General features: G+C 44.4%; 1 protein-coding gene across 6 annotated transcripts in view; it reads right to left on the bottom strand.

The window, feature by feature from the left end:
* The window catches only part of LOC142032604 (calcium-activated potassium channel subunit beta-2), a 154,688-nt gene that overhangs the window by 103,240 nt on the left and 26,005 nt on the right, over positions 1–25,443 (bottom strand). The window contains exon 2 of one of the 6 annotated variants that reach the window (XM_075031414.1): positions 17,571–17,822. The exons of 4 other annotated variants lie outside the window; for them this stretch is intronic. In XM_075031414.1, coding sequence (XP_074887515.1) covers positions 17,571–17,617 — 47 coding nt within the window. In that variant the 5' untranslated portion in view covers positions 17,618–17,822. Of the gene's footprint in view, positions 1–2,197; positions 5,488–17,570; positions 17,823–25,443 lie in introns of those variants that run through there. One more of the 6 variants, XM_075031418.1, reaches the window with a different exon arrangement.

The following is a 25,443-nucleotide window of genomic DNA, read 5'->3' as shown; positions in this document are numbered from 1 at the left end:
GGCAGGGCTGTTACCCTGCCCATTTTGCAAAGAGGCTGGGGGACTTGCCCAGGTGCCCTGAGAAGTCTGTGGCTGGGTGCAGGTTGAACGCAGCCTCCCACGTCCTTGTGGTTTTACCCCTTCAGCCCCTTCCCTCCGAAAGGCGCTGATGTAAAATGAAGTAAAATTGTCTAAGCCTCCGGACAAAAGTGAGATGGAGAAGGAAAAATAGGTACTTGATTTCCACATGCATTGCTCATTTCTGACACAGATTTAATATCTCTGCATAACATCTCTTTGATCCATACTGCAAACCGCTAGAAACAATTTCTTTGGAAGAAAGTTTTCACTGTTATCCTTATGTACTAAGTAGTGTATATAACACAGGTCAAAATGATTTTTTCCCCAATTTGCAATGTGAAGTAGTGCAGTTGACAGAAAAGTTGTTGGTTGGATCAAACAGAGAATATTTATGTTAAGTTTCTTAAAAGGAATTCTTACCATTCCTGGTCCAATATTGCTTCTCTTTGGCACAATCTGTATTTATTTTGGCTGAATGCATTTAGCACTTTTGTTGTTAAATTGTCATTAGTGTTTTGTTATTAAATGAATTATTTCATGACCTATTTACAATGCGGTATAATACACTGAAATTCTCCTTGAAGGAATGTTAGTTAGGATGAGTAAATTCAAATTACTTAGTAAGTCCCTGCTATAAAGGAATTCTTTTTCTAATAAAGATTTAATGAAAACAATCAGTCTAACAGAATTCTCTAAGTTGTGAGCTTTTGACAACAGTGTTGTAAAGTATGCTTAATGACACCCACATTAAAGTAGATTAAAAATGGCACCATAACCTTAATTTTAAAATTTAGCATGGCAAGTGATACCATACCTCTTACTGCAAGATATGACTCTCAGCTTCTTAAGTGCATTTTTAATAGCTCCTGTGAGAAGCATTTCCGCAAGCAGAACATTTTATTGTTACTAAATACCACTCACTCTGAAGTCTCTCTGTTGTTTGGAAATGAAACTTTAATGCACAAGTCGAAACAATTCATCAACGCAGGGAGCATCACGCTCGGATCAAACACACCAAATGACAAGGATTCTGCATATGCACGGACAGAAGATTTTCATTCCTTAAGTTCTTGCTACTTATCTTGGTGAGGGTCATATGCAATGGCAAAAATGCAAACTTGCAGCCCAGCACTGAGCAGGACCCCACGCAAACCTCACTGCCCTTTTTTTGCCACACGGACCTGACTCTTTGATGTTTGGACATTTTCTTGTCTAGTAATGCTGAACAGGCGCATCATAAAAAAAGTACATGAGGCTTCTAACTTTGCATATCACCTCTTGGGCTTCTGGCTGGGAAGAAACCAGCTTTTTCAAGGGGAAGCTTTCCTGTTATACTACTGAGCGTTCATTCCCCCCTCAGCCCTTGCTCCCAACCCTTTCAGCATCCAACTAAATGTCATTTACATCCTTCCCTACAGCGTTGTTTCTCAGAGGGAGGGAGGGAGAGTGGCAGGGGTCTGGCAGTGGCACAGGAGGAAATGGAACCTTTTTTTTCTGTCTGAAACTACAATTCTCGTCCAGCAAAACAATGCCAACAGTGCAGAGGAAGCTTTGATTATGCAAAATGGATGGACACATCACGCCTTTTTTTGCAATAGGTTATAACCTAAGGAGTTCCTCACCCGGAAAATCCCTCCCGCCCCCCACCCTGGCTCTGTTTTCTCCTTTTCAAATGACATCGGTGGCACTCCAGACACATTTTACACATTAATAGCATCTCCCCCTCATCTTACAAGCTCCCTAGCTTTCCTCTTCCCCTTTTATTTTAGGGCAGCTTCCCCCCTCCTCCCATCTCAGAAACAGCCCAGCAGGCTCGGTAAAAAAAGGAGTAAAGTGTTTTCTGCATGACCTCTATGCATTTTACTCCGTGGGAAGAGCAACGTGGAATGCACCCTCAGCAGGCGGCGAGATTTGAACCGGTTTGTCCTCGAGGCATTTCTGCCATAAAACGCAGGACTATCAACAGTATTTTCACCCTTGGCTCTCCCCTCCCCAGTCCCATCACCCCCTCCCCACGGCCGCCTCGCCGCTGCTGCCCACTGCACCCGGGTGGGCTGGCTCGGAAAGCCGGGGAGCAAAGCGCAAACAACGGGCACCGACCAGCAACAGCTCCCTTTGTTTCCCATGCAAATCCTACCTCCGAGAGTTGTCACATCTTCCTCCGAGGCGAAGCCTAATTATTAACAAACAGAGATCCAGCGGAATCCTCCGAACTGCCACCGGTTGTTAAGCGCTGTCATCGTTCCCTCCTGGTGCTTAAAACCTTTTTGGACCATTAATGTCACAACCCCCGCTAACTCATAGCTTAGTACTCCCTGCTCAAAATGTCTGAAATAGTTTGGAAGGACAATAGGAATGACAGGCACACTAGACAGCCATGCTTGAAATTAGTTATCTCAAGCTGACTTAAGGCTGTTTCGCTGTGCTTTTAAGGCATGCACTCGGTAGGGTTTATTAACCTAGGCTAGACATGCCATTCCTGCTTTTATTCAGTGCTGTAATAGGATGGCTGCTAGAAATGCAGCGATAGGTCTAACCCCATTCATCCCTCTGTAGCTTTTAAACCTCCCCGGGAGAGGAAATAGCTTCAGTCATCCTTAAACTTACTGAGGCTACTGTTCTGCAGAGCAGGGTTTCACACATTGTTTTGAAACTAAGGAGAAAATCACTCCCGGGAATGGAAGGTGCCGTAGCTCTCACGACTGTTGTGAACGGCAAGATGAACGCGACAGCATCCGCCCCCACCGCAAGCCGAGGCTGTCACAGGAGTTGGTGGAAGTAGCGATTGGAAGCTGAAAGTTCATAAAACTCTATAAGGCAGAGGTGGCACAAAGCAAACGAAGGGGACGCATGGACCGTACCGTGGTTTTTATTTACAGAGTCACGGATGTACGCTACGCTACGCTTCCCAAAAGGCAAAATACAGTTTGCAGCTAGGAGGGTCTCGCGATCTAAATTTGCAAGTTGACAGCACCTGGGGTAATGATGAGCAGAAGAAACGTGAGCGATGCACAGCATTCGCAGTGCCTGTGATGTGGGCAAGAGGGGTGGTGAGAGGATGCTATCGGAGGCTCCCGTTTTCAGTAAAACCGTGCGCATCTCCTGATACCAGGTCAGACATATTAGTGCTCTGCTGACACCTTGGAACCTTTTTCTTCTTGGTTGTCAGTGAATAACCAGCCCAGGTCAAGATGGATCAAAGCTTGTTAACATCTGCTGTCGGTTCAGTGTTGCTGATCTCAGTGTGGTCCCTAGTGGACAAATGTAGAAGCCACCAGCACAGATGTGTCACTGCCAGCAGCAATGGCACACGGGCTGAAGGACTGGAGAGGCAACCTTTTGCCAAGGCAGGCTGGGAGAGAGCAAGTGGGGAGTTAGCATTTTTGCTGCTTGTTCAGCACCTGCCTGACTTTTTGGTACAACCAAGTTCACAGCCCTTGGCTTAAAGTGAAGATGCCACGCATGGAGAGGTCTCAGAAATGAATGGCGTTTAGAGAGGTTAAGGAGGAAAGCAGATCACGGTGGAAACCCAGCTGTGGCTGCCTGACACCGTGGGAATGAAGGGGTTAAGAGAGCACTAATGGCAAATATGCATTAGGTTTTTAAATGATTGGGACCTGAGGGCACTGAGGGCTGGTTAAGGTGTGAGCCTTCTCCCTGAGAAGTTCTGGTTTGGATTTGTGTTGGTCCTTTGCACTGGTGACTGTTACAGACTATTTGAAAGTTGCCCTTGCAGGACAGGAGGCTGCTGGTCCGTGCTGAACTGGTGGTAAATCCTGCCTTGTTCCTAGGGGGAAAGTGGCCAACTTAAACCCCTCTTTTTTTTCCACATCGCTTCTTGCCACCAACACGCCAGGTGCCCACACTGCCAAGGGCTGTACCTAACGGCACGTCAGTGTGTGTGCTCAGCGTGGGCTACAGGTCTCCTCTCCTTCTGAATTGGCCTTCATGAAAACTATTGAGTGAAAGCAAGGTTGTTGCTGGTGCAAGCAAGCCATGGATGCTGATGGGGACATCTGGGGCTACCACAAGCATGACATTTGCCCCTGAATCAATATTGCTCCTAATGGGGCTGCTTTTGCACTCTGTGCTTCCCTATGCCTGCACTTGCTGTTGCTCTTGGACATCCTCCCTTCCCCTTTTCACCCCCCCCCCCCCCCCACCTTACACAGTCACTGTGTTGGAGGGGAGGTCTCAGGGTTTTGTTTCTCAGTTTACAGTGGGGGATTATTAGCGCCTTAAGCTTCTCCCAAAATTGGTGGGAGCAAAGGGGACTTTGAATTTTGTAGGCATGAATCTCGGGGAGGACCATTACATGCTGACTGCTAGCACAGCTGCCAGAACACCACCTGCTTTGTGAATAATTTAAAGAATTTTTTCACTGCCACTTATCTAGCATTTTGCATAAGCACTACATTCACCTTAAGGCAGGGAAAAAAAAGGGGGGGGGAGAGAAAGAAAAGTTCTCCTTGTCCTGAGCAACAGACTTCTGTCTCACAAAGGGGTTCACTGTGCAGTTGGTTTTTAAGTGGGATGACACAGCAGTTCAAGAGACATTAGAGAGATTCCTGTTGGAGATACACAGGTCTAGGGGCGTTGACTTTGTTGACGATCTTTTGAGAGATTTCAATACTGAACTGGACACAACAGCGTCACAAAGAGAGGTTAAAGCAGGTGATCATTGCCACCCATGTCTACAGTTCACCAATTCTGTATGCTGAATACAAGGTGGCTCATAAAGAACGGATGACTATCCCAGCTCCCCCCTCCCTTATGCAGTGAATAAATTACCAATGGACCTCCCTGCCACAGTGATCCCAAAGGCTTCAATCTTTTGCAGTAGGTTAAAGTCACTCAGAGTTGGTGGTCAACAGGTGATAACCATCTGTGAGAGCTGTGTGATCGAACAGACAAGGAGGTGTATTTACATTGGGTGGTAATTGAAAGGGGGGTAAACTGTTCAAAGTGTAAGGTGCAGGCCAGTGGAGGTTGATCAGAAAGGTCTAGGGGCTGATTAGTTCAAAATGGTTCAGTCTTAGAGAGATATTCTGAGATACTCCCCCTTTCCTCAGGCTTTTTCTAATTGCTGAGCAGCAACAGCAGCTGCCATCAGTGATGGGACTCATGCGCATTCCCTACCCTTGCCGTGGCTTTACTGCTGTTGCATCTTTCTGATACACCAATCTGCTCCTTGCTGGAAACAAGATATAGAGAGTGATGGAGCACTGATCTGATCAAGTATGGCAATTTTCTGTCTTCCTGGACTGTATGAATGTTGCAGAGTAGGATTGCCCTGAGAAAGAGAGGGCTGAAATGTGCTTTCACTTTGCTCTCCATTGGCAAAATCCTACTGACTTCCACAGGAGCTGAGATTGCTGCTCAGCTCTGCAGCAGCAGACCCTCTTTGAGAAAACCCATTGCTTGCAAAGGAGTTGCAACACCTTAAAACGTTTCTGTTTCTGACCAGTATTTGCTTAGGAAATGGCCAAGGAGGATGGAGGAGAGGAAGAATTCAGAAGATTTATAGTTTGCATGATGACTGTAAGTCAAACTATATAATGAATGGAGCAACTAATGCATAATTTCATTATGAGTCATCCTAATTATAACAAGAATTTGATAGCTACATAACTAGAAAGTGTAACTATCTGTTACAAATACACATTTCTAATTGCACAGGGAAGTACACAATATAATTAAAGCTGCAGGTTACACATACAATAACCTTTTCTTCCCCTGTGGTGACAAATTCTCTAGGAACAGTATGAATTTGTTTTGAAGTCGTATACCTATCAGACAGCATTCCTTCTACCCACTTGCTGAGACTTTTTCAAACAGCAGCAGGGAGTCTCACTAATCCATAGATACTTGGTGTGAATTGTGTATTAAAAGAATTGCAGGAATGATCCGTTGATGGTTCTTCCATGCTGGGTCCCTCTGTAGAGTGTCAGTGGTCAATTCAGTGTTAGCCTGGCAGAGCTACAGATGTGACGTGCACAGCAGGTAATGGGTTGTATTAACTATGTATAATTACAGTGTAAGGGAAAATTAGTCTTAACAAGGAGGAGGATCCTTCAAAAGTGGCCAAATTCTGTCATACACATGTAGATACTCTTGGGCTTTGTGGAGTCCGAACTTGGAACAGAGTTTTGCAGATGGCAGCTATTCCCTAGAAAGGGTGAGTCCAACATGGGGGAAGATAAATTCCTAATGGTGATCTTGGCTACATGCATTAATCCCACCTCTGTCTTTTAAATGCAAGAATTATCAAGGAAGCCAGTTGACATCAGCCCCTACATTTACAGCTCTGGCTCATTTCCCTTCTTTTTCCTGCAGTAAAACAGGCAGCACCTGTGTCTTCTGCAACTTCAAAGTGCAATAGCTGACATGCCACCACAGGGAAACACTCAGCCAGGCTGTCCTGGCTGACTAGTCATAAACTATTATCTTTAGCATAAAGTCAGAAATCACTTGTTTACTGATGGCAAAATGCAGCCCTGTGTTTGGCCATAGTCTTGCAGTCTCTTTCGTGCTGAGAATCATAGGACACCCATGCGTCCTGGAAATCTGTTCATTTAACTGAGTTATATTACACCAACTAGATAATCACTTCCACATGCTGCTTGATTGTCCCCCTTTATACGCCAACTCTGTCTTTTTCTTGCATAGCTCTTTTTGAGCCACTTGCCTAGGAGAAAATAACTACATCTGGAGTGTTGTTAAATGACCCAGAAGTTGCTGCTTTGCAGGCTGACAGTATTTGATGCAAATAGATGGCTTCTTGCTGTGAAAATCTCCTTGGCTGACAATCCGTTGGGTACTTTTGACGATAGTTGTCTGAGGAGTTAAAACACAGGCTCCTCTTTGCATATTCACACTATCATTCTTACAGAACTGCCGGTATTAAATTCTTTCTGCACAGTTTCAGCAGAGGCCTTCCTACTCCCCATTTGTTCAACAGCTGCTGGTGCGCATTGCTCCTTCTCTTCGCCTTCAGCTTTTGCCATCTGCCATCATTAAGTTGCCCAGGTGTCGGAAATCTTCTTGCTCTTCTCTTGTAAACATTATTCTGCCTTCTTCTTCACTAGCTCAACCTTCATTTATATAGAGGCTGATAGATCAGGCTAGCTGTTCTCAAAACATCTGCTACATTTCATACTTTATGGGGGCGGATGGGGAACAGAGTACGTATACTTGCTGGCAAAAATAAAGGCTGGTTAACCCTTCTTTTACTTTCCTTTCCATCTCCAAGACCTTACTGTTTTCCTGCACTTCTAGATGTGCCAGTTAATTAATGCTTGCCAGTTGGGATGTTACCTAGAGCAAATATATCATAAAGCACAGCTAATTTTCAGAAACATCAAAGCTTCCACATACTGCAACAGTGGCTAGTCCCCAGCGATACTGAGGAGCAGCAGAGATGGGACATACCCAAGGCAGTTATCAGCAAAGACATCAGAATAAACCTTCTTCCCTCTTTAGACTGCTTCTGCTGGTGCAAACAGGGGCCACTCCACTGACTTCAGTATGTTTTCTGCTCAGATACAGGTCAGGCATCCTTTTATGATTACCTGGAGGGGAAATCCAGACTCAAAGAGCATCTTTCACAATGATGGGTAGTGTAAACTATTGAATTCTTTTGGCAGAGATGATGAAATTAAATGATTTCTGGTGTGCCCAATCCTCCTCAGTAAATCACTGAAGATTGACTGTAAGTTTGAACAGCAACAAAACAGAATCCAACAAAACAGGCCGCTTACACAATGCTGCTTTCTGGGCCCAGCGAATGTTTACTGCTTAAAGGCTGGTAAAATATGTATCTGAGGATGCACACCCAGTTGCTGGGGCTGGTCTCCAGTATGAGTGTTGAGTAATTCCAACAGGATTTCACGCTTCAGTGATTTTACTCTCCTCAGTTTGGGTCTCAGTACCAGTGCTTTCAAAGCCTGATTTTGTGTGCGACTATTGGGCAGAGATGGTTTCCTGCTCTGAACAGTTCTGCTGAGCAGCAATTGCTGCCTGCTGCTTTCCCATTTGTTAAGCAATGGATTACTGTTCAAACATTTGCAGCCCATGTTGGTCTAAGCTCTGTGTGCAGTTTTCCAAATTTACTCCTCTCCTGGAATGCCGTGATCAGAGGTTGTTTCTTGCTTGTTCAATAATTTCCTGAAGAGCCGCTCCAATCAACACTGCTGTGATTTCCTTGCTTTGTGATGGATAATGCATTGTGCTAGTCACCTTTCACAGAAAAAACAAATTGGCCACTTCGATGCTCTCCGATTTTATATACAGTGCTTAGCTGTTTCTCCACCAACTCTTGATGGCTTTTTCTATCCACACTTTCCTATGTTAATATTACTTCTCCAGCAACTTTAGCAAGATATTGCTAGATGATTCTTTCCTTGCCTTTTTTCCACCCCCCTGCAAATCATTTGCTATGCAGAGCTCTCCTTTCTTCAGGATTCAAGTATCTCCTTTAATCTGTTCTTCCTTTTATTCTTTACTCAGCTGCTGCTTTGCTTTGGTGGAATAGTCTCTTCTCTGATGAAGCTCATGCTTCTATTTCTGTTCTCTCTCTTTTTGAAAGGTCTTTTGCATCAGCGCAATGCCTGTTTGGGTTTCTTTGATGATTTGGTGCTGTACGCTAAGCTCTGCACTCCAGGTGTGAAAGATCAAGTTGTGGCTGGAGCATGCAAAGGGGGAGGGAAGGGGACTTTGCCGTGCCTCGGTGGGGGGAGTTTTCAAGGAAGCAATAACAGAAGCAGACAGGTAAATAGCCCGGGAGTCAGGATCTGTACTGTGGAGAGGCCATTTTGTAGCACCGTGCCTCAGTTTTCCCATTTGTAAGCTAAGAATAATCCTCTGCCTTTACAAAGTGCTTTGTGAGCTTTGCCTGTGAACCGAAACAAGATGACTGAAATTCAGTCTTGCTAAGCTCATATTGTTGCTGTCTTGCCGATAACCTTTAAATTCAGAATAGCAAGAGCCTATAACTGCCTAAGCAGCCTCTGTGTTGTGCAGCGCGTTTTACGCTGTATGTTGCTGGTCACATACATCTGCTCCTGAAGGCACAACCTCCCTCGCTGTGTCCTCACAGCCATTTTATTTTTCTTCTTTGGACTAGAGTGTACCCAGAAGGAAAGGCTGGTTTTTGTATGTCTCCAAGACGTCAGAGCCATCAAGGTCTCAGCAGAGCTGTCACAACTTCCCTGACTCCATAGGCCTCTCAGTTTTCTTAAACTGAGGACAAACAACACATCTCGCGATATTTGCTCTGGCACGAGCGTTAGCAGCTGCCTTATAGCTGCGGTGGTGTGCAGTGCGTTAGCGGGACTGTGCACGGAGCCGGGGGGTTTGCACCGTCCAGGATGATTTGGGGTTGTGCCGGGCCTGGGAATGGGGTGGCAGGAAAGAATCTTTCTTCCATTTTCCCCCATCCGTGTCTTGATGTCCCCTGGCTCTCGTGCCCGTGATCACCACGGACGCTTTTGTGGGATGCTGTGGGTGGTGCAGCCCCGCTCGGAGGGTGAAGAAGGATTTTGGGGGCAGCTTCACAGCAGCCGGGGAGCAGGAGGGACATTGCCTGGGATGAGTTCGAAGCCCAGCCTGTTTGGAGAAACCTCTCAGAAGATGCTGCTTTTTAATTTTATTGACCTATAGTCTGTAGCAGGTGCTCAAAAGGGCTTAACCCGCACCAGGGCATGCTGCTGCAGGCTGTGTGGCTACCGCCAAAGCTGCCGGCAGAGGATTTATGGTTGTGAATATAAAAAATTCACCAAGGTTCAAAATATTTTCTCATTTGTCCTGTGTAAATCTGGAGTGACCAGAAGGATTTGACTGTATTTACTGAAGTAGGGTGGTTTGGGATTTATACCACTGAGGGCAACATTTGGTCTTAAACATACATCTCCAAAGATATATAGGTTTTGTACAAAGTTATTTCCCCCCCATGAAAAACTTACAGCCCCAGTACAAAGCTGCCACCTCTTCCCCATCATCACAGCAGCTGAAGACACAGGACATGCTTATGGATAAATGGCGTGGGAAAAAAAAAAACCCTGAACGGTATTTGGAAACTAAGCAGATGCTCTGCAAGAGGAAAAAGGCAGAATGATAAGGCTTTGCCTTTAACATGGGCTGCAGGGATACTCCTTTGGCATAAACACATATTTTTTCATTGATAAAGGAAATCTCTTTTTTCCATCCTCTCTGATACCTTTTTGAATTCTGCATATGCAAAAATATTAATGTACCATCAAAGGCTGAAGTGGACTCCAGAGGAATTTAGCCAGCGAGTTATCTCTATTTTTAATTACCTAACACTATTTGTTTACATGTGTTTGAAATGATTTTATACCCATTATGCCTATTCAAATAATGTTTCATTATTTCTCCACTTTAGGCAATTTAAAAAAAAAAAAAAAAAAGGAACAATTTGTCCACAAACACACCTGTAATCTGACCTTTTCTGTGCTCTGAGAAGTTTTAAGTAGATTCTCTAAATTCTTGTGTCTGTACTTGCTCTATTTTGGGACTCTTAGAAATAACCTTGACTCTAAATTGTGGACTCCAAGAGAGGCACAGAAAATGCACTGCAAGCTGTGGAGTTCATCCCTACCGGGATGCCTTAGCAAAAAGCACTGCGCAAGGATTTGTCCAACAGTACACAAATCCTACCCTTCTATTGCAGGGGCTCCCAGCTGGACTTTAGACCACAGAAACCAGCTGCGTTTCAATGGTGAGTGGATAAAACAAACCTGAAAAAACAGTCCCAGAAAGTAGATACTTATGCAACTAATGCCTCAGCTCCACTGTGACCAGCTGGATGTTGCAGGATCAGGCTCTGGGGACACGTTTTGGCCTCAGCTGCCTGTGCTTAAAGATAAAAGCACCCTGACGTGCCTCACACACACACGCACACAGGCGCACACACCACATCTCTAATCTTTGGCTCGCTCCTCTAATCCGTTCTCCCACCCACAGCCATGGCAAGAAGGATGTAGTTTCTTTACTTAGTTTTCATGCTTATATTTCAAATACCTCTTGGTGCAGTAAACTAGTAAAAAAACCCACTCCCTGGAAATGCAGTACCCTTTGGGGGAAGCATGATGGATCTGGTAGTGCAGGAACAAATATCCCTAGGGTCCCGTTTATCTCACGCAGCATGTCTATTCACCCCCCTCGCCCCGAGTTGCTATTATTTTTGCACAGAAGACTAACCCAACTCTCTCCCTTCTTCGCCTCTGCTGCCCACCGGGGCTCCTGCTTCGCCCTCCTCGGCGGTGCATTCAGCTGGCTCATTAACCCCTGCTCAGCCTCCAGCAGCAAGCTCCAACGTAATCCCTCAGCAAAGGCAAGGCGACTCCTTGGAGAGCCTGCCGGGCTCTCCAGACGTATCGTGCAGCCTGCAGAGCGGAGGTAAATAACGGCGATAGAATAACGGGCCCTCAGCCGTCGGACTAACGCTAAAAGGAGCGAGTCCACCAAACGAACAAAGTATCTCTGTCCCTCTTGGTCCAATGCAAAACCTCTGCTCTGATCGGGTTTAATCGCTGGCCGGTCCAGAAGGGTCAGGAAGCCCACGTGAGCGGGGAGGTCTCTTAAGCCGCGAAGAACTCGTATTGAAGCACGGTTTGCTCTCTCCCTGCAGAGGTGCATGGGGCATCGTGCGGCGTAGCTGTTGCGGAGGAGCACTGAGGGGATGGCCCTGGAGAGCGAAGCACCCTGTGATGGGGCTTTGCTTTCCCAGGTTTCCTGCCTGAGCCTGGCATCGCCTTTCCCGGCGAAGAGCGCGCCGAAACCTCCCCCGGACTGCGGGGTGCGAGAGCCTCGACGCTCTGCCTCAGCGACGGGTGGCTGCCGTGCATACAGCCTGCGGGGTTTAAAATATCTGTGTGAAAAGCAGTTCCAAAAAAGAGTCGTTCACCTGTCGGTGAGAGGCAGAGTTGGGCCCTCATGGGCAGCGGCGTGGGTGCGTGCCGGCGCAGGGGTGGGCAGGCGGCAGTGCCCACGCTGGCATCGCAGCTCCTCTTTTCTCTGAAAGAAAACTCAGGGGGAAGCCAAGGCAGGGGCTGCGTTCATATATGAGGTCAGTAACTTATGCTTCAGCGTATTTGTCAAGGTAGGATTTCAGGAGAGAGGTAATCCAAATTATACCTTTCCAAGGGGTAAAGAAATGGAGAGCCAGTTCAGCTCTCAGCTCCACCTGTGTAAATACAGAGAAACTCCCCAGCAGTCAATAGAGTTACTCCTACCTGTGCTGGTGGAAATGGGCAAAATTTGGCCTTGCTGAACACGGGATAACATGAAGGATTGTTGATCCGGAGCCGATTAGGAATCCAGTGTTACTAGACTGGTAGCAAGTGATCTCTCCCACACACCATGATGAGGAATACAGGTCTGAGTCCAAAAGCTGAAGGTCTGCTTTTTCTTTCCTCTCTTTTGCAAAGAAATCAATCATGTGCGTTAATTATTTTGGATGGCTTCGTCCTTTCAGGGTTCCCTTTCACGGACCGCTCCATTTTGTCAAGTGCTGTACAACCACTGAACAAAAAGACAGTCTGCCCAAATTTATTCATGTGTTTTATTTCAGTAGCCTCTCGGTATTTTAGCTACTACAACATTCCTTGAAATATTTGAGATACTGTGAAGAAATTTCATGCCATTAATTTTTAATATAGCCATTTTTAATGAAATAGAGGATCAAGGTTCTGCGTTTATGTATTTGGTATGACATATACGAGATATATTCTCTACTGTATAATTACTACTGTCTGCCATAGTTCCTGACTCGAGATGTACAAACGCATTTTACTCTTAAAATCTTAAATCCTGAAGTGGGATTTTGCTCCAGAGACCTTTTGTCCATTTAATAATAACACTCAATAATGTTTGAGTATGATGGAAGAACCACATAAATGTAAGTATGAACCCAGTTACTGTCAAGCAATATAGTTTTACAAAGGAAGCCTTAAACTTTCCTGAAGCCCTTCTGATTTCAGTGGGTTGACAGGAATATGAATGAGAAGGAATTTTCCCCCTTCGCTGGCATCTGATGTCTGAATTGGACTAATTATGACAAGAGCTTTTTTCCCTGCATAATCAGATTTGTTAAAATTTTCTTACTAGGTTCATAAAACTGTTTTGTGAAACAGAAAATTAAGTGGGTTTTTTTTTGCCACTAAGTTCAAATTTGTCTGAACTTTCAGCTGGACTCTGGTATCCTATTAGAGTCTGTCTTTGATAATAATTATGTTTCAGTTTCATTACTTTCTCTTTTAATTCCAATCACTGACCATTCATTTTATTTTTTATATTAGGAGTAGGAGATTAATTGTCCATGCAAGGCTGTTTGAGATGGTCCTAGAACAGCTCGAGTGAAATGCCCTCATTTTTCTTAATTTTCATTAACCCATCAACTTTATTGTTTGCATGTAGTATAAACAGTTAGTAAAATGCCATATTGCAGTTTTTGTACAGTATGTCTTGGAGGTCTGTCTCAGCAGCTATTGAAACAGTCTTAGTGCTCCTCCATCTCGGCATGGCTACTAAAAATGAGGAGGGAGGATGAGATGCAGAGCCCTGGCCAAGAGCTGTGCCGAATGAAGGCGTAGTAGAGGAGCAGGGTCAAGAGTGTATCATTGCAATGGACAGTCAGCCATGAGAAAGCAAAAACGAAGCATAAAGATGTGATGTGACCTGCAAAAGGCACAAGGAAACCCCTCCAGCCCATGGCCTTCCACCCTCCCCTGTCCCCATCTTCCTCCCTCACATAAACCGCACATCTCGTGGGCTAACGACCTCTTCAGGGCTTACTCGCAGACTAGATCTATGAAAAGCTAGCACTTATTGTTTATTGTATTATCTGGCAGGATACAATCATATCTGGCCATCCTAAGGGACAGTAACATCACCAAAATAAGGAGGGGCACCGAAGGTTTGAGGGGAAAAAGTAAAAAAGCTGGCCTGGCTGAGCATAGAAAAAGGAATTCCTTAGTGGGTAGGATGAAGGGAGGAGGGACAACAAGGGAGAGAAAAGATGTTAATAAGAATAACTTGCTAACATAAAATTAACACACAGGAGCCTATCAGGTCCCCAAATCCAGGTCCTTTTCCATGAGTGACCAAAGGATATAGAGATGCTTAAGAATTAGATCCCCACCAGATGGATGTTCACCGCCTAATAGCCTGTTAGCTGCACCACCCAGAAGCCTTGGGATCAAACCCAAGCAAAACACGTTGTCGTGGTTTTGGCTGGGACAGAGTTAATTTTCTTTCTAGTAGCTGGTATAGTGCTGTGTTTTGGATTTAGTATGAGAACAATGTTGATAACACACTGATGTTTTCAGTTGTTGCTAAGTAATGTTTAGTCTAAAGTCAAGGATTTTTCACTTTCTCCTGCCCAGCCAGCAAGAAGGCTGGAGGGGCACAAGAAGTTGAGAGGGGACACAGCCAGGGCAGCTGACCCAAACTGGCCAAAGGGGGATTCCATACCATGTGATGTCACGTCTAGTATATAAACTGGGGGGAGTAGGGGTGGGGGGATCGCTGCTTGGGGACTAACTGGGCATCAGTTGGCAAGTGGTGAGCAATTGCACTGTGCATCACTTGTTTTGTATATTCCAATTCTTTTATTATTATTATTGTCATTTTATTATTGTTACTATTATCATTATTAGTTTCTTCCTTTCTGTTCTATTAAACTGTTCTTATCTCAACCCATGAGGGTTTTTTTTTTCCAATTCTCTCCCCCATCCCACTGGGTGGGGAAAAAGTCAGTGAGTAGCTGCGTGGTGCTTAGTCTGGCTGTGGTTAAACCATGACACACATGTAATAGTCTCAGTTTTATTTTAATTTCTAATCATGTGCTTCTATGCACTTTGCAATTCTCCAGCCTCTTTTAGGGAACGGATTCCCTAATTGCCATGGGAAAAGAATATAGTATTTTGTTTCTGCTGGTTATGCGGAAATACAGGTCTTACATTGCTTTTCTAGAACTTGGTCTGTTTGATTCCTAAACCCCTGATTCTGTACTTTGACACTGTAAAAGCCCAATTTGAAACTGCTTTTGCAGTAAAGAATGTGAAAAACTCCAAACATAAAAGAAATAGAAAAGCAGGTAACAGAGGTTAGGTGCTATTCTGCTGTGGCTTTGCTGGAGCCAAAATGTGGGGAATCTGTCTCCAGAAGGGGCACCGTTCCTGTCACCCCTTTGTACAGTACTTGCTTAGTATATTTTAAGAGAAATATATCATCAATGTGACTAAAGGCTGGTTTGTCTGACCTCAATGTTATACAAAGCTTTATGAAGAAAAAGGACTGCTTTTTGAAGGGAAGAAAGCAATACAGCTTTACCAAAGGTATATTGTGTCAGATGAATTTGATGATTTTATTTGATAAGATAATTGATTTTCTTGACAAAAGCAGTGCAGTTGATCTAATCTCTCTGGACTTCTACAAGGTATTTGACATAATGAAAAGATTAGTCAAACTGGAGAAAATGGGGATTAGTGAAATTGTGCAGGAAATGCCTGGAGAGCTAGGGAGAGTATATAATGTATTTCGGAAAGTTTGGGGTACAGTGGCTGCCCCTGGAGTCCCTTTAGGATTGGTGGGGGAGGTTGATTGCGTTTATAATTCTAATGTTCCCCGCACAAAAGCAGATGCTTTAACATTTGTGGCTGAGATGAAATTAGGGTGGATTAGCACAATAGTGGAGGTCCAGAAAACTGTATTAAAAAAGGGGGATAGTCTTGCAGGCTGCAGCAGGAGAGATGGAAGCGTGAAGAGGGATGTAACCGTACGAAGGGCAAGGCTGGGCACTGAGAGAATCATGCCATGCATTATTTCTGTGAAATGGGGCTTATCTTCTAGAAACAATAGAGGAGAATTAAGTGAAGTTAGCTGTTCTGGGGTGCCCGGAGGGACCCTGGAGAAGGAATTTGTGGACCTACGATGCACCAGACATCCAGTGTGAACACCACTGATCCAGGGCCTGATGAGATCCTACCTGGAGCACTAGGTAGTCAGTCCTGGCACACAAGCTCAGAAAAGGTCTGTTGAAATGGGAACAGCTGCAGAGAAATGCAGCAAATGCAGACTATTTGGCTTTGAGAGATGTGATTGCTGTCTATAAATGCAGGGGGGAGGAGAGTTAACACTGGAGAGTGAGAAGAGCTATTTCAACTCAAGAACAGTGTTGGCACAAGAACAAATAGGTATAAATGGGTCATGGATAAACTTAGGCTGGAAATTCTGAGAAGGTTTCCAGCCATCAGAAGAATGAGGCACTAAATTAGTCCTCTTGACAAAGAGCTGGAGGTAAAACCAAACTAGTTTTAAGATACAGCTTCACTGGTGGATGAAAGGGATCTTATGAAATGGTGCCCTGCGATTGCAGAGGATTGGGCTCAGTGACGCAGAACCCCCTCCCAGCCCTCTGTTTTATTGCTTCGGTCGGGAGATCTTTCGTTTCGCAGTGATTCTGTGAAATCCTACCCCCTGCAAGGCAGTGGTCGGAGAGGGCTCGGAGAAGAGACTTTGCACCAGTCAGGAGCATAGAAAATATCTACTGAAGGCCAGCTCTGTGAGTCCGTGCGTGAATATCCCTGGTGTGCACGTTCGTGGGTGCCAGCATCTTTATGGCCTCTGGATGAAAGAAGCAGCTTGCTCCGAGCTGGGCACTCCAGCCAGGCAACATTGAGCTTGGCAGGCACAGCAGAGCGGCTGCTGTCTTGTTCCTGCCCCGCAGAAAAAAGAGTCAGGCTTTCTTGCAACTGAAAGATTCATGACCTGTGACTGAAACTTTTATCTAAATCCCGAAAATAGAACTGGTCTGATCCTCATCTCCCAGGAAACAGCAGCAGGAGGAGGAGCAGGCAGGCGTCAGCTCAGCGTCGGCAGCTCTTTTCCCCTTTTCCCTCCTGGGTTTCTCTTGCTAAGTGACCTCCAGCTGCTGCTGCTTCTGCCACCTTCGCCTGGGGAGCGGCGCTGAACCAAGCAGCGTCCCTTCGGAGGGCTGTGGCATCCGCAAGCGAAGCGCGCGCTGCTGCAGGCAGGGCTGCCGCTCTGCTGCAGTATTGCTCACGGGCCAGCGCTCCCGGGATTTGCGGTCGCAGTCTCCCGCGGAGAGTTAGTCGCTCATTTTACCCCCAGTCTAATTGCACTGAAACCTGCGCGGCTGGGTTTAGCCCAGTTCTGGCCTCCTACTAATTGCACCGCCAAGACGCAGGGATGCAAGGGATAGGTCAGGGCTGTGCTGGGGCGCTACCTGTCTTGAGGTTGGCTTGGCATTTTGACCAGGCTTGCTCACGTCTGCTGGAAAATGCCATAGCTCTGTGCCACAGCGATGCTTCTCGGCAGGCAGTGGGATTAGAGCAGAATGACACAACTCTTACAGAGCACAGTGAAATGTTCTCCTGCTGGCATAAAGTAGATGTCTCCTTAGCTCATGTAAGAAAAGCTAGCTGAGGAACAGCACTGCTGAGATGTCATGTTACCAACGAAAGTACCTCTTGACACATTTTCTTAGGAGTGACTGAAGCAGCAAGGATGCCATTCAAGGAGTTGTTCTTATCTGAGCAAGCATCTCCTCAACTCATCCTGCCTTCTGGGCGTGAAGGTACTTGCAAAGCACATAAATTTACTGTGATAATCAAGTCAGGAAGCAAAGGGGACTCTCTGTTCCTCTAAGTGTCTGTACATTTTCTTTTAAAAAGTTCAGGCCATGAAGAGCGTGCTGCACCGTATCCAGGTGGTATTGTCTGAAATGAAAATACAAGTGTGTGAGTGCCCAAATTCTATATGCATTTGAGAAGTACCTGGTACTTCAGGAGAAAAGAATGAACGTTTGCTTTTGGGAAGTTTCTTAGTGTTAGGGTTAAAGATGGGAAAATGAGCCTAAATCTGTAATCATTGCAGAGGAGACAGTATCCCAGAGGTAAAGAGCTTGGACCAAACCTTCCTTCCTTTTGGTGCTGTGTGATACCTACTAGAGCTTCTCCAGCAGAGATATCTTCAGTGTAGTCCTTTGTAACTGGCACTGATATCTTTAGAGCTTCTCTTTTTTTCAGAGGAATTGAAAAGACTATGTCAAATAACAAGCACAAATCTTGTCTTTGACAAAAAATAGCAGATAGAAGAATTAAAAAGACATAGAGGACAGAAAATGAGTATCTAAAAGAAAAAAAAATACACAGGCCCATTTTTCAGTTTGACTGAGTTTTGGCTCACATTTTCTTGTGCTCTCTATATGAATGCCCATAGCTGTTGGAGTTAGAGGTGCGCTGTTGGGTCTGCTACCACCATGCCAAGTGCAGACACCTTGAGGCAGATCCTGCACCCCCAGGGTTATGGAAGGAAGAGACTTGCCCTCCTGCAACTACGTAAGATTTTCTTCCAATGGTGAACTTCTCTAGAGAAAGGAACTGCTCTTCAAAAATTGCTCATTAAGGAAATTATTATGGATCTTGTGAATACCATTTGGAATTACTCTGGAGGTGAAGGATTCATTGCCATCTTTTGTCACTGAGCAATACGTGTGAATGTAGACGCTAATACTTTTCCCCAGCTTATTCCCAAGGAGAATGCAGCTAAAAAGAGGGACTGGCAGTCATAGTTTCTGTGGTTGCTGAATGTGCTGTGGACTTCTTGGGCAAGACTTTATTTCCTTGTGTTTTGGTTTGCTCATTTGTAAAGCAAATATTTTTTCTATTGATGAAGGCATGTGTAAACCCAGGCAGTGTCCATGGAGTGCTCTGAGATTCCCGACTGTCCAGAATCACCCAACTCCATTGGAGTGGATAGAGTGCTGCTACTCAAACCCAAGGTCATACTGACCTTGATTGCTGGACATGACTGAGCAGCCTTTTTTTGTTGCTGCTAAAATAGATGCACTGAAAACAGTTCACTCACTTTTGCCATTTCGGCAGATTTCCTTTTACTCTGAGAATTTGCTTCAAGTCAAATGGTCAAATTGTAAAAGGTTTCTGTCCATCCGGTAGATGCCTGAGAATGAGGGGAAGCCAGCAAAGATGACACCATAGCAGACATAAGCTGCCCGAACTCAGCTATTACAGAAGACTTTTCCCCATCACCTCATCAGAGTACTAAATAGCTGAGAAGTAATTACGCCTAATGTTTCCTGATCTCTTCCCTCTTTGCACATGGTAGGCTATTTTGTTTCTGAAACACTCGCCTCATGTTCATGGCATTTGGCCTGCAGCAGCGAGGTTGAGTCCAGCCCCAGAATGTCTAAAACATTTTCTTCTAATAGATGGCTCACCATAAGCTGGAAATGCGTCACACACCAGCCAGTTATTTCCACATCATAAACTCTTAATGCTCCTTTAGACTGATGGGGTTTTGTATTTGCTAAGACCTGGAAATATGCCAAATATTCTTCCATGCATGACGCTTCTTTTATTTTAGCCACTGTTGAGTTAATCGTTGGGTATTTCTGGTGCTTGAAAGCCCCTCCATTTGCTCCCGAGTATTAGCTTAGAGCACCAAGCCACTCCACAACTAGGAGTACCCCATATAGCGAGGACAGGAAACATTTGTGCTGAGATGTGACCTCCCACCCCGGCCATGGGGTTTGCATTGCAGGCATTCCCAGGACTTTAGGGAATTCCTGGGGCTTGGAGCTGAGCTGTCCTCACATCCAGCTTCCCACTCGATGTACTCCTAAACATTTTCTTTAAGCTCTGCATGCCACCGATCTATTCCCCCACTTCTCTTGAATTGTTTTTCCTCCACTCACCTTCCCCACTAAAATCCCAGTAAAACAGCCTGGGTGAGAAGTTCAGATTACCAGTGTTTGCTGGAAGGAGAGGTGTTTGGGAGGGCAGCAAGAAGGTGCTGCCTTAAGTACAGATTTTCAGTGGTGGCTTGAATTCTGCAAATCTCTGGTGATCCTGTTGGGATGCAATTGACTGTCAGTCCCAAGAACCAAAAGGCAATTCCACTTCATTAATCACTTTGCTAGCTGGTTTCTAATGGTCTTATCACCATGCTTTGCTGTTTGCAAACTGTCCCATGTTTGAAGTGCTCTGCCTGTTCACTTCTCCCTTTAATTTGTTCCTTTTGTGGCAAGACTCTGGTAACTGCAGAATTTCCTCTTTTCCCCACTGATTCCAAATCTGATGTGCTTTCCAGATTCTCCAGCTGCTCAACACTAGTTAAGATTGTGCCAACTTGTCAGTGATAAACTCTTCTTTCTTTCTTTATTTTTTTTTCCTAGAGGCTTGTGTGTACGAAGCTTCAAGCATAAAAATCTGCTTCAGTCCTGAAGCTTGGCAGACAGCATCTCAGGCCAGGAGCAAATATCTTTGCCAGGTTAAAAACAATGATAATACATTTGGCCATTTTTCAGTACTGAGGGTGTAAAAATAATAGTTTGTGTGACAGAGGAGTGTATGAGCTTATATAACTAAAATGAGTTTGATTTAGTACAAGGGTTTTGCAAGGGATTCATCCTCAATACAGCCTTATTGCAGTGCTTTAAATCCCTCCTCTTTCCTCTTCTAAGGTTAATGCAGTTGTGTTCATACAAAGATGAAAAAGTACTCTGAACTTTATACTTTGTTCTCCAAATCATCCAGGAACCTAGGAGATAATTATATCCACAAACCTACTTGCATATGCACATGCATGCAAATATACACAGGCGCATGCATGCATGCATGAGTTGTTTTCTCTTTGCCCTTTCTAAAAGCTCTGACCTTGTAACCAACTCTTCTCCTGGAGCTACAGGAACTGCTCCTTCTAGAGCTCTGCAGAGCTGTTCTCCACAAACAAAAGCTTTACCTCCTCAATGCATGGCACAAAGTATCTGTAAGCCACCCTTCACGAACCCTGGCTTCCCAGGCTGACAGCAGACCTCACCACATGCAGTGAATCCTTCAAATGTCAGCTCCCCTAGGGACTACATTTCAAAGGACAGCAATAATAGTAATGCTTTTCACCTCTGCCACGCTTCTCATCACAGGATAGCAAAGCATTTGATCAGCGCTAGGCCCTGACTACAGGCTTGGAATAACTTTGTAAAAGAGGGGTGTGCTGGGATCCTCTACCCTAGAAGGAACAAAATTCTCCTCTGGAGTGCGAGCCTCAACAGAGCCACCTGCTACCACCATGGTCTGCTTGCACTGAGCCAGCTGTAGGACTAGGGGTCTGGACGTGACCAGCCACACAGGCAAGATGTCATGCAAGGAAGGAAGGAAGGAAAAAAAACCAGGGGCAAGGCAGTTAGAGCATTGAGGTCCTGCTTCTACTGAATCCAGACTGTGAATTAACCTGATTCAGCCCAAAGCATTTTCAAATCACAGCAAACTGCTATAAATCATAGTAAACACAAACACCCGCAAGATCACCTCTGCATTATCAGTGTACCTCCTGATATATAATCTTACAGCCATCCCTACTTACACAACTGCGTAGAGGTGGACAAAATCTTGTACTTCAAGAGACAAGAAACCTCTAAATATTTCATGACACCTAGAAAATAGTTTAGACAATGCAGTAAGTTTACTATGAGTCATAATGCACAACAATTAATATCCTGCCCAAACCCCTATAAGCACAAAACAAAAGCCTTCCTGTTATAAACACAGAATCACACTATATTGCTTAATTCCACCCCAAAACACTTCAGATCCCCAGTCCCTCTAGAGCGCTTTATAGTTACCAAAAATCCAATAGATGAAACCAAAAAGGCATGGCAGAACCCAGACTGTCCAAATTAAAGCCTCTGAGATTCTCTGCAAATCCATCACAGAACATAAAAAACATTAATTTATCTCCTGAGTTCACATCCTCCAGACAACTTAGTATCCGAATGCACTATCAGTGGCCATACCTTTGCAGCTGATAACAGCCGAAAGAAAATTGGGTGGGAAAGGGCTTGTGGTTACCAGCATAGCCCTGGCCATCACAGGAGCTGCACTTGGCCACAGGCTTGCTGTATCCTCTTGGTCAAGCTGCTTAACCTTTTTATGCCCCATTTCCCTCTCAGTCCTGGATAACAACTGCTGATTTACTTCTCAAGGCTTTTGTGAAGCTCCATTTGTCAATGCCTATGATGTATTATTTATTGTCAAAGACATAAACAATCGCATCCTGAAGATGCTGAGCACATCACCTGCATTTTGATTTCTGCCAAAACCTCTCTTCCACTTAGGACAAACCCTTTCTTTCTCCTTCACTAGCGTAACAGTCTTTTATTCAATGATGATTAAATTAAACAAGCCAATATGTTTGTTTGGGGCCATGAAGTCAGCTCCCAGTTACCGACTTTCTGTAACAGGGGACACTCAAGGGAAAGCCACTGGATTTGTGACGCAGTGGTGGCAAAAAGCTTTGCTAGTTTTGAGGACTCTTTGCAAGATACTTGCAATTGGTGGTCCTGTCAGCATCTTCAGCAAGGTGTTACTCATGTCTGAAGGACAGCTTTTAGGGTGAGAATATGCCCTGCATAGATGCTTAAAGAGCAGCAGGATAAACATATGTGAAGAAAAAGCTGAACAGAGCCCAGCTATAGCACATCTATCTCTGTTAATGCTACACAGGGTAAATGTATCTGAGAAAAGGCACATAAAAAGAAGTACGTTTTCTATAAATCTTGGTGAAAATGCTGGCTTGTTTTTAATATTTTTTCTTCTGGAGACTCTGGTCTATCAGGCTCCCTTGTTCCTGTTATAAAACCTGATGACAAACTAGGCAGTGGCTAGATTTAACATCCTGACTGACCTTATCTAACTGACCTTGCACCAAAACAGCACAGTGTGCTGCCAAATTTTCCAATTCTCTTCAGTATCTGAAGTCTCAGGAGGTCCATTTCCTAAATAATTTTGCATCTGCTGACCTTATTGCATTGCCCAGAAACAAAACTGCCTGGCAGTTGGCGGGGGCATTTAAGCACGCTCACAAAAGGGGGAGCTCTGGGTGCAAAGCTCTTCTCTGAAAATGCAGAAGTGCTCGGCTTGCCTCGGTGATGGGGCATGTTGTAAATTACTGAGAGCAAGGTCTCTGTCCCTAAAATAAATTTGGCCTCCAAATTCAACCAGGAATGAGTATTTGACTAAAATGCTGCCACGCTCTGGAAAGCTGAAGATGGTCTGAATGATACAAAATGTTGCATTTCTAAAGATGCATGTTTTCAGTGTAGGAAGAACTCTTCCCAACACTTAAAAATAAATAAGAGAAAATTAGAAATGTATCTTGTGACTCTCCAGAAGAGTTTTACGTTATGTGGCTTGTTATGCAAACCAAAAATGGGTTTAACACAAAATGGCACTGACTTTTCAATCATTAATGGCACAATCAACTAAAACACATAATCTGTTTCAGTGAACACAGTGTTTATAAACACGTGCAATTAAAGTGGAATAAGATTCAATTATAATGGGTTATGTGTGCATAATAATGCAGATCATGCAATTCTTATTAGTTGGGCTGTACCCTGAGCTCGGTTCAGGAGGAAATTATATTGAAATGCTCTATAATGAAGAGGAAATTTTAATGAGAAGACAAGGTTGAAAAAATATTACTCAAAGCAAGAGGAATGAAAGTGTCCGGAGGCAGAATACAAATGACAGTAATACAAAGTCATTTGACTATATCTCTGACTTTAGGCAAAGATTAGAAATTTACACTTGACAGCTGCCAGGAACTAGGTAGGCAGAATTTGCCCCACTGGTTGCCACCGTTCGGAGAGTGGGTCTGCGCTCTCTCTCCAGATAAGCTCTCTACAAGCTTTGCTCATTTTAGGAGTTTCACATGGTGCAAGTGACAGAAGAATTTAGCTCTCAGTGCTACGAGAGTGTCTAGCTTCTCCTGGACTGCTACTTTTGGGTGGGGGCAAACAGTACTCCCAAAGGTCCTTAATTTAATTTATTTCCAAGTTTTTCCTCTGATAGTATAGGCTTATATCCAAGGTAGATATTATGCACCTATCTGACCTTTCCCTTTGTTTAATCACTCACAGAAGTTGATATACTTCACATGAATTGCTTTAATTAACCATCACTAGGAGTGGGGGAGGACCAAACTACATTTTCTAATGCACAGAAAACTATTTGGAAACAGAGCCTAGGTGATACTGAACACATAAGAGCTGACCTCAGCTAAAACATGCAGACCTTGTCTAATTCTGGAAACAGATAGCTCACAAACTACTTTACAAAAACCAGTTATAATGGGAACATGTGTATAACAATGCAAACTGTGCAACACTGATTAGTACAAGGCCTTGACTTGACTTAATCAATATTTGAGAGGTGAAAGCAATACAGCGTATGAAGTAAAACAAAATAAATGAGAAAACCAAGATGCTGTGTTGCATTAGCTACACAGTCCTTAGGAGGCTGAAATCCTGAAGAATAACTTGTATTGGCTTGGACAAGCCATTAAGGATATCTGCCCTGAGCTTGTTGCTGTTGGCACAGAGCAGCTACGCTTAAGAACATAAAAGTGCACTTCTGTAGAGTAGTAACAAGTGACTGTGAGAGATTAAATTGTGAATTTTACATGGAGGAGGAAACCTCTGTGTGTGTCTGGTCCCATAGTACCACCAACCATAAAAACTCTCAGGTAATCAAGGAAAAAAATGTCCAGAGACCAGATTCCAAATTCTTCATTCTGAACAAATGGTTGCTAGAGGAAATACGAAATTATATGAAGGAAATGATACTGTCACCACAGCTCACAGTGAACAATAGTCTCATACCTATTCATACCATCATTGTTGTCACGTAACCCCCCAGCTAGGGATCTGTGCCATTCCCACAGAAGGCAGTAAGAAGCATGGTGATCTTCTGGCTCTCTGGGGGGAACTGGGCGATCGTCCCCCATTGTACATCTTCTGGCTTTTTTTTCACTCTAACTTCAAGTGTTGCAACCTATGAGGCTTCCCTTGTCAGGCATTTTTTTCTTGATATTTAGTCTATGTTTCCCAACTCCTCATACTTTCTTTCACACCCTACTGTGCTACTTAATTCTTCCCTCACTTTGGTGTTTATACCTTTCAACGCTAGATTGTAATGTCTCTCTGTAGCCATTTTTCTTGGAGTGACAGTATATTACAAATTCAGTTCTTCCAGTACTGATTTAGCTCCTTTAATCTTTCTTTATAAATGAATCTCTCCATCCCCTTGATAATTTTTGTTGCTCTTCTCTGAACTCACTACAATTTTTCAATATCTCCTTGCTAATGAGTTTCCCAGAACTGAACACAGTGTTCCAGGTGCAGAAACAGCAGAGCAGCATAAAGGTGGTCTGAACCTCTGCTGCCCCAAACTGCGCTGCCCTTTTGCTGCCGTATCTCATGTCTAACTTGTGCCCACAAGTTTTGAGGGGGAAGATGGATTTTCACCTGCTGTTCTGTTT

The sequence above is a fragment of the Buteo buteo genome, chromosome 7 (assembly GCF_964188355.1).
Source record: "Buteo buteo chromosome 7, bButBut1.hap1.1, whole genome shotgun sequence".
Lineage (NCBI taxonomy): Eukaryota > Metazoa > Chordata > Aves > Accipitriformes > Accipitridae > Buteo > Buteo buteo.
The sequence above is the reverse complement of the archived record's forward strand: the minus strand, read 5'-3'. Positions and strand labels throughout refer to the sequence as shown.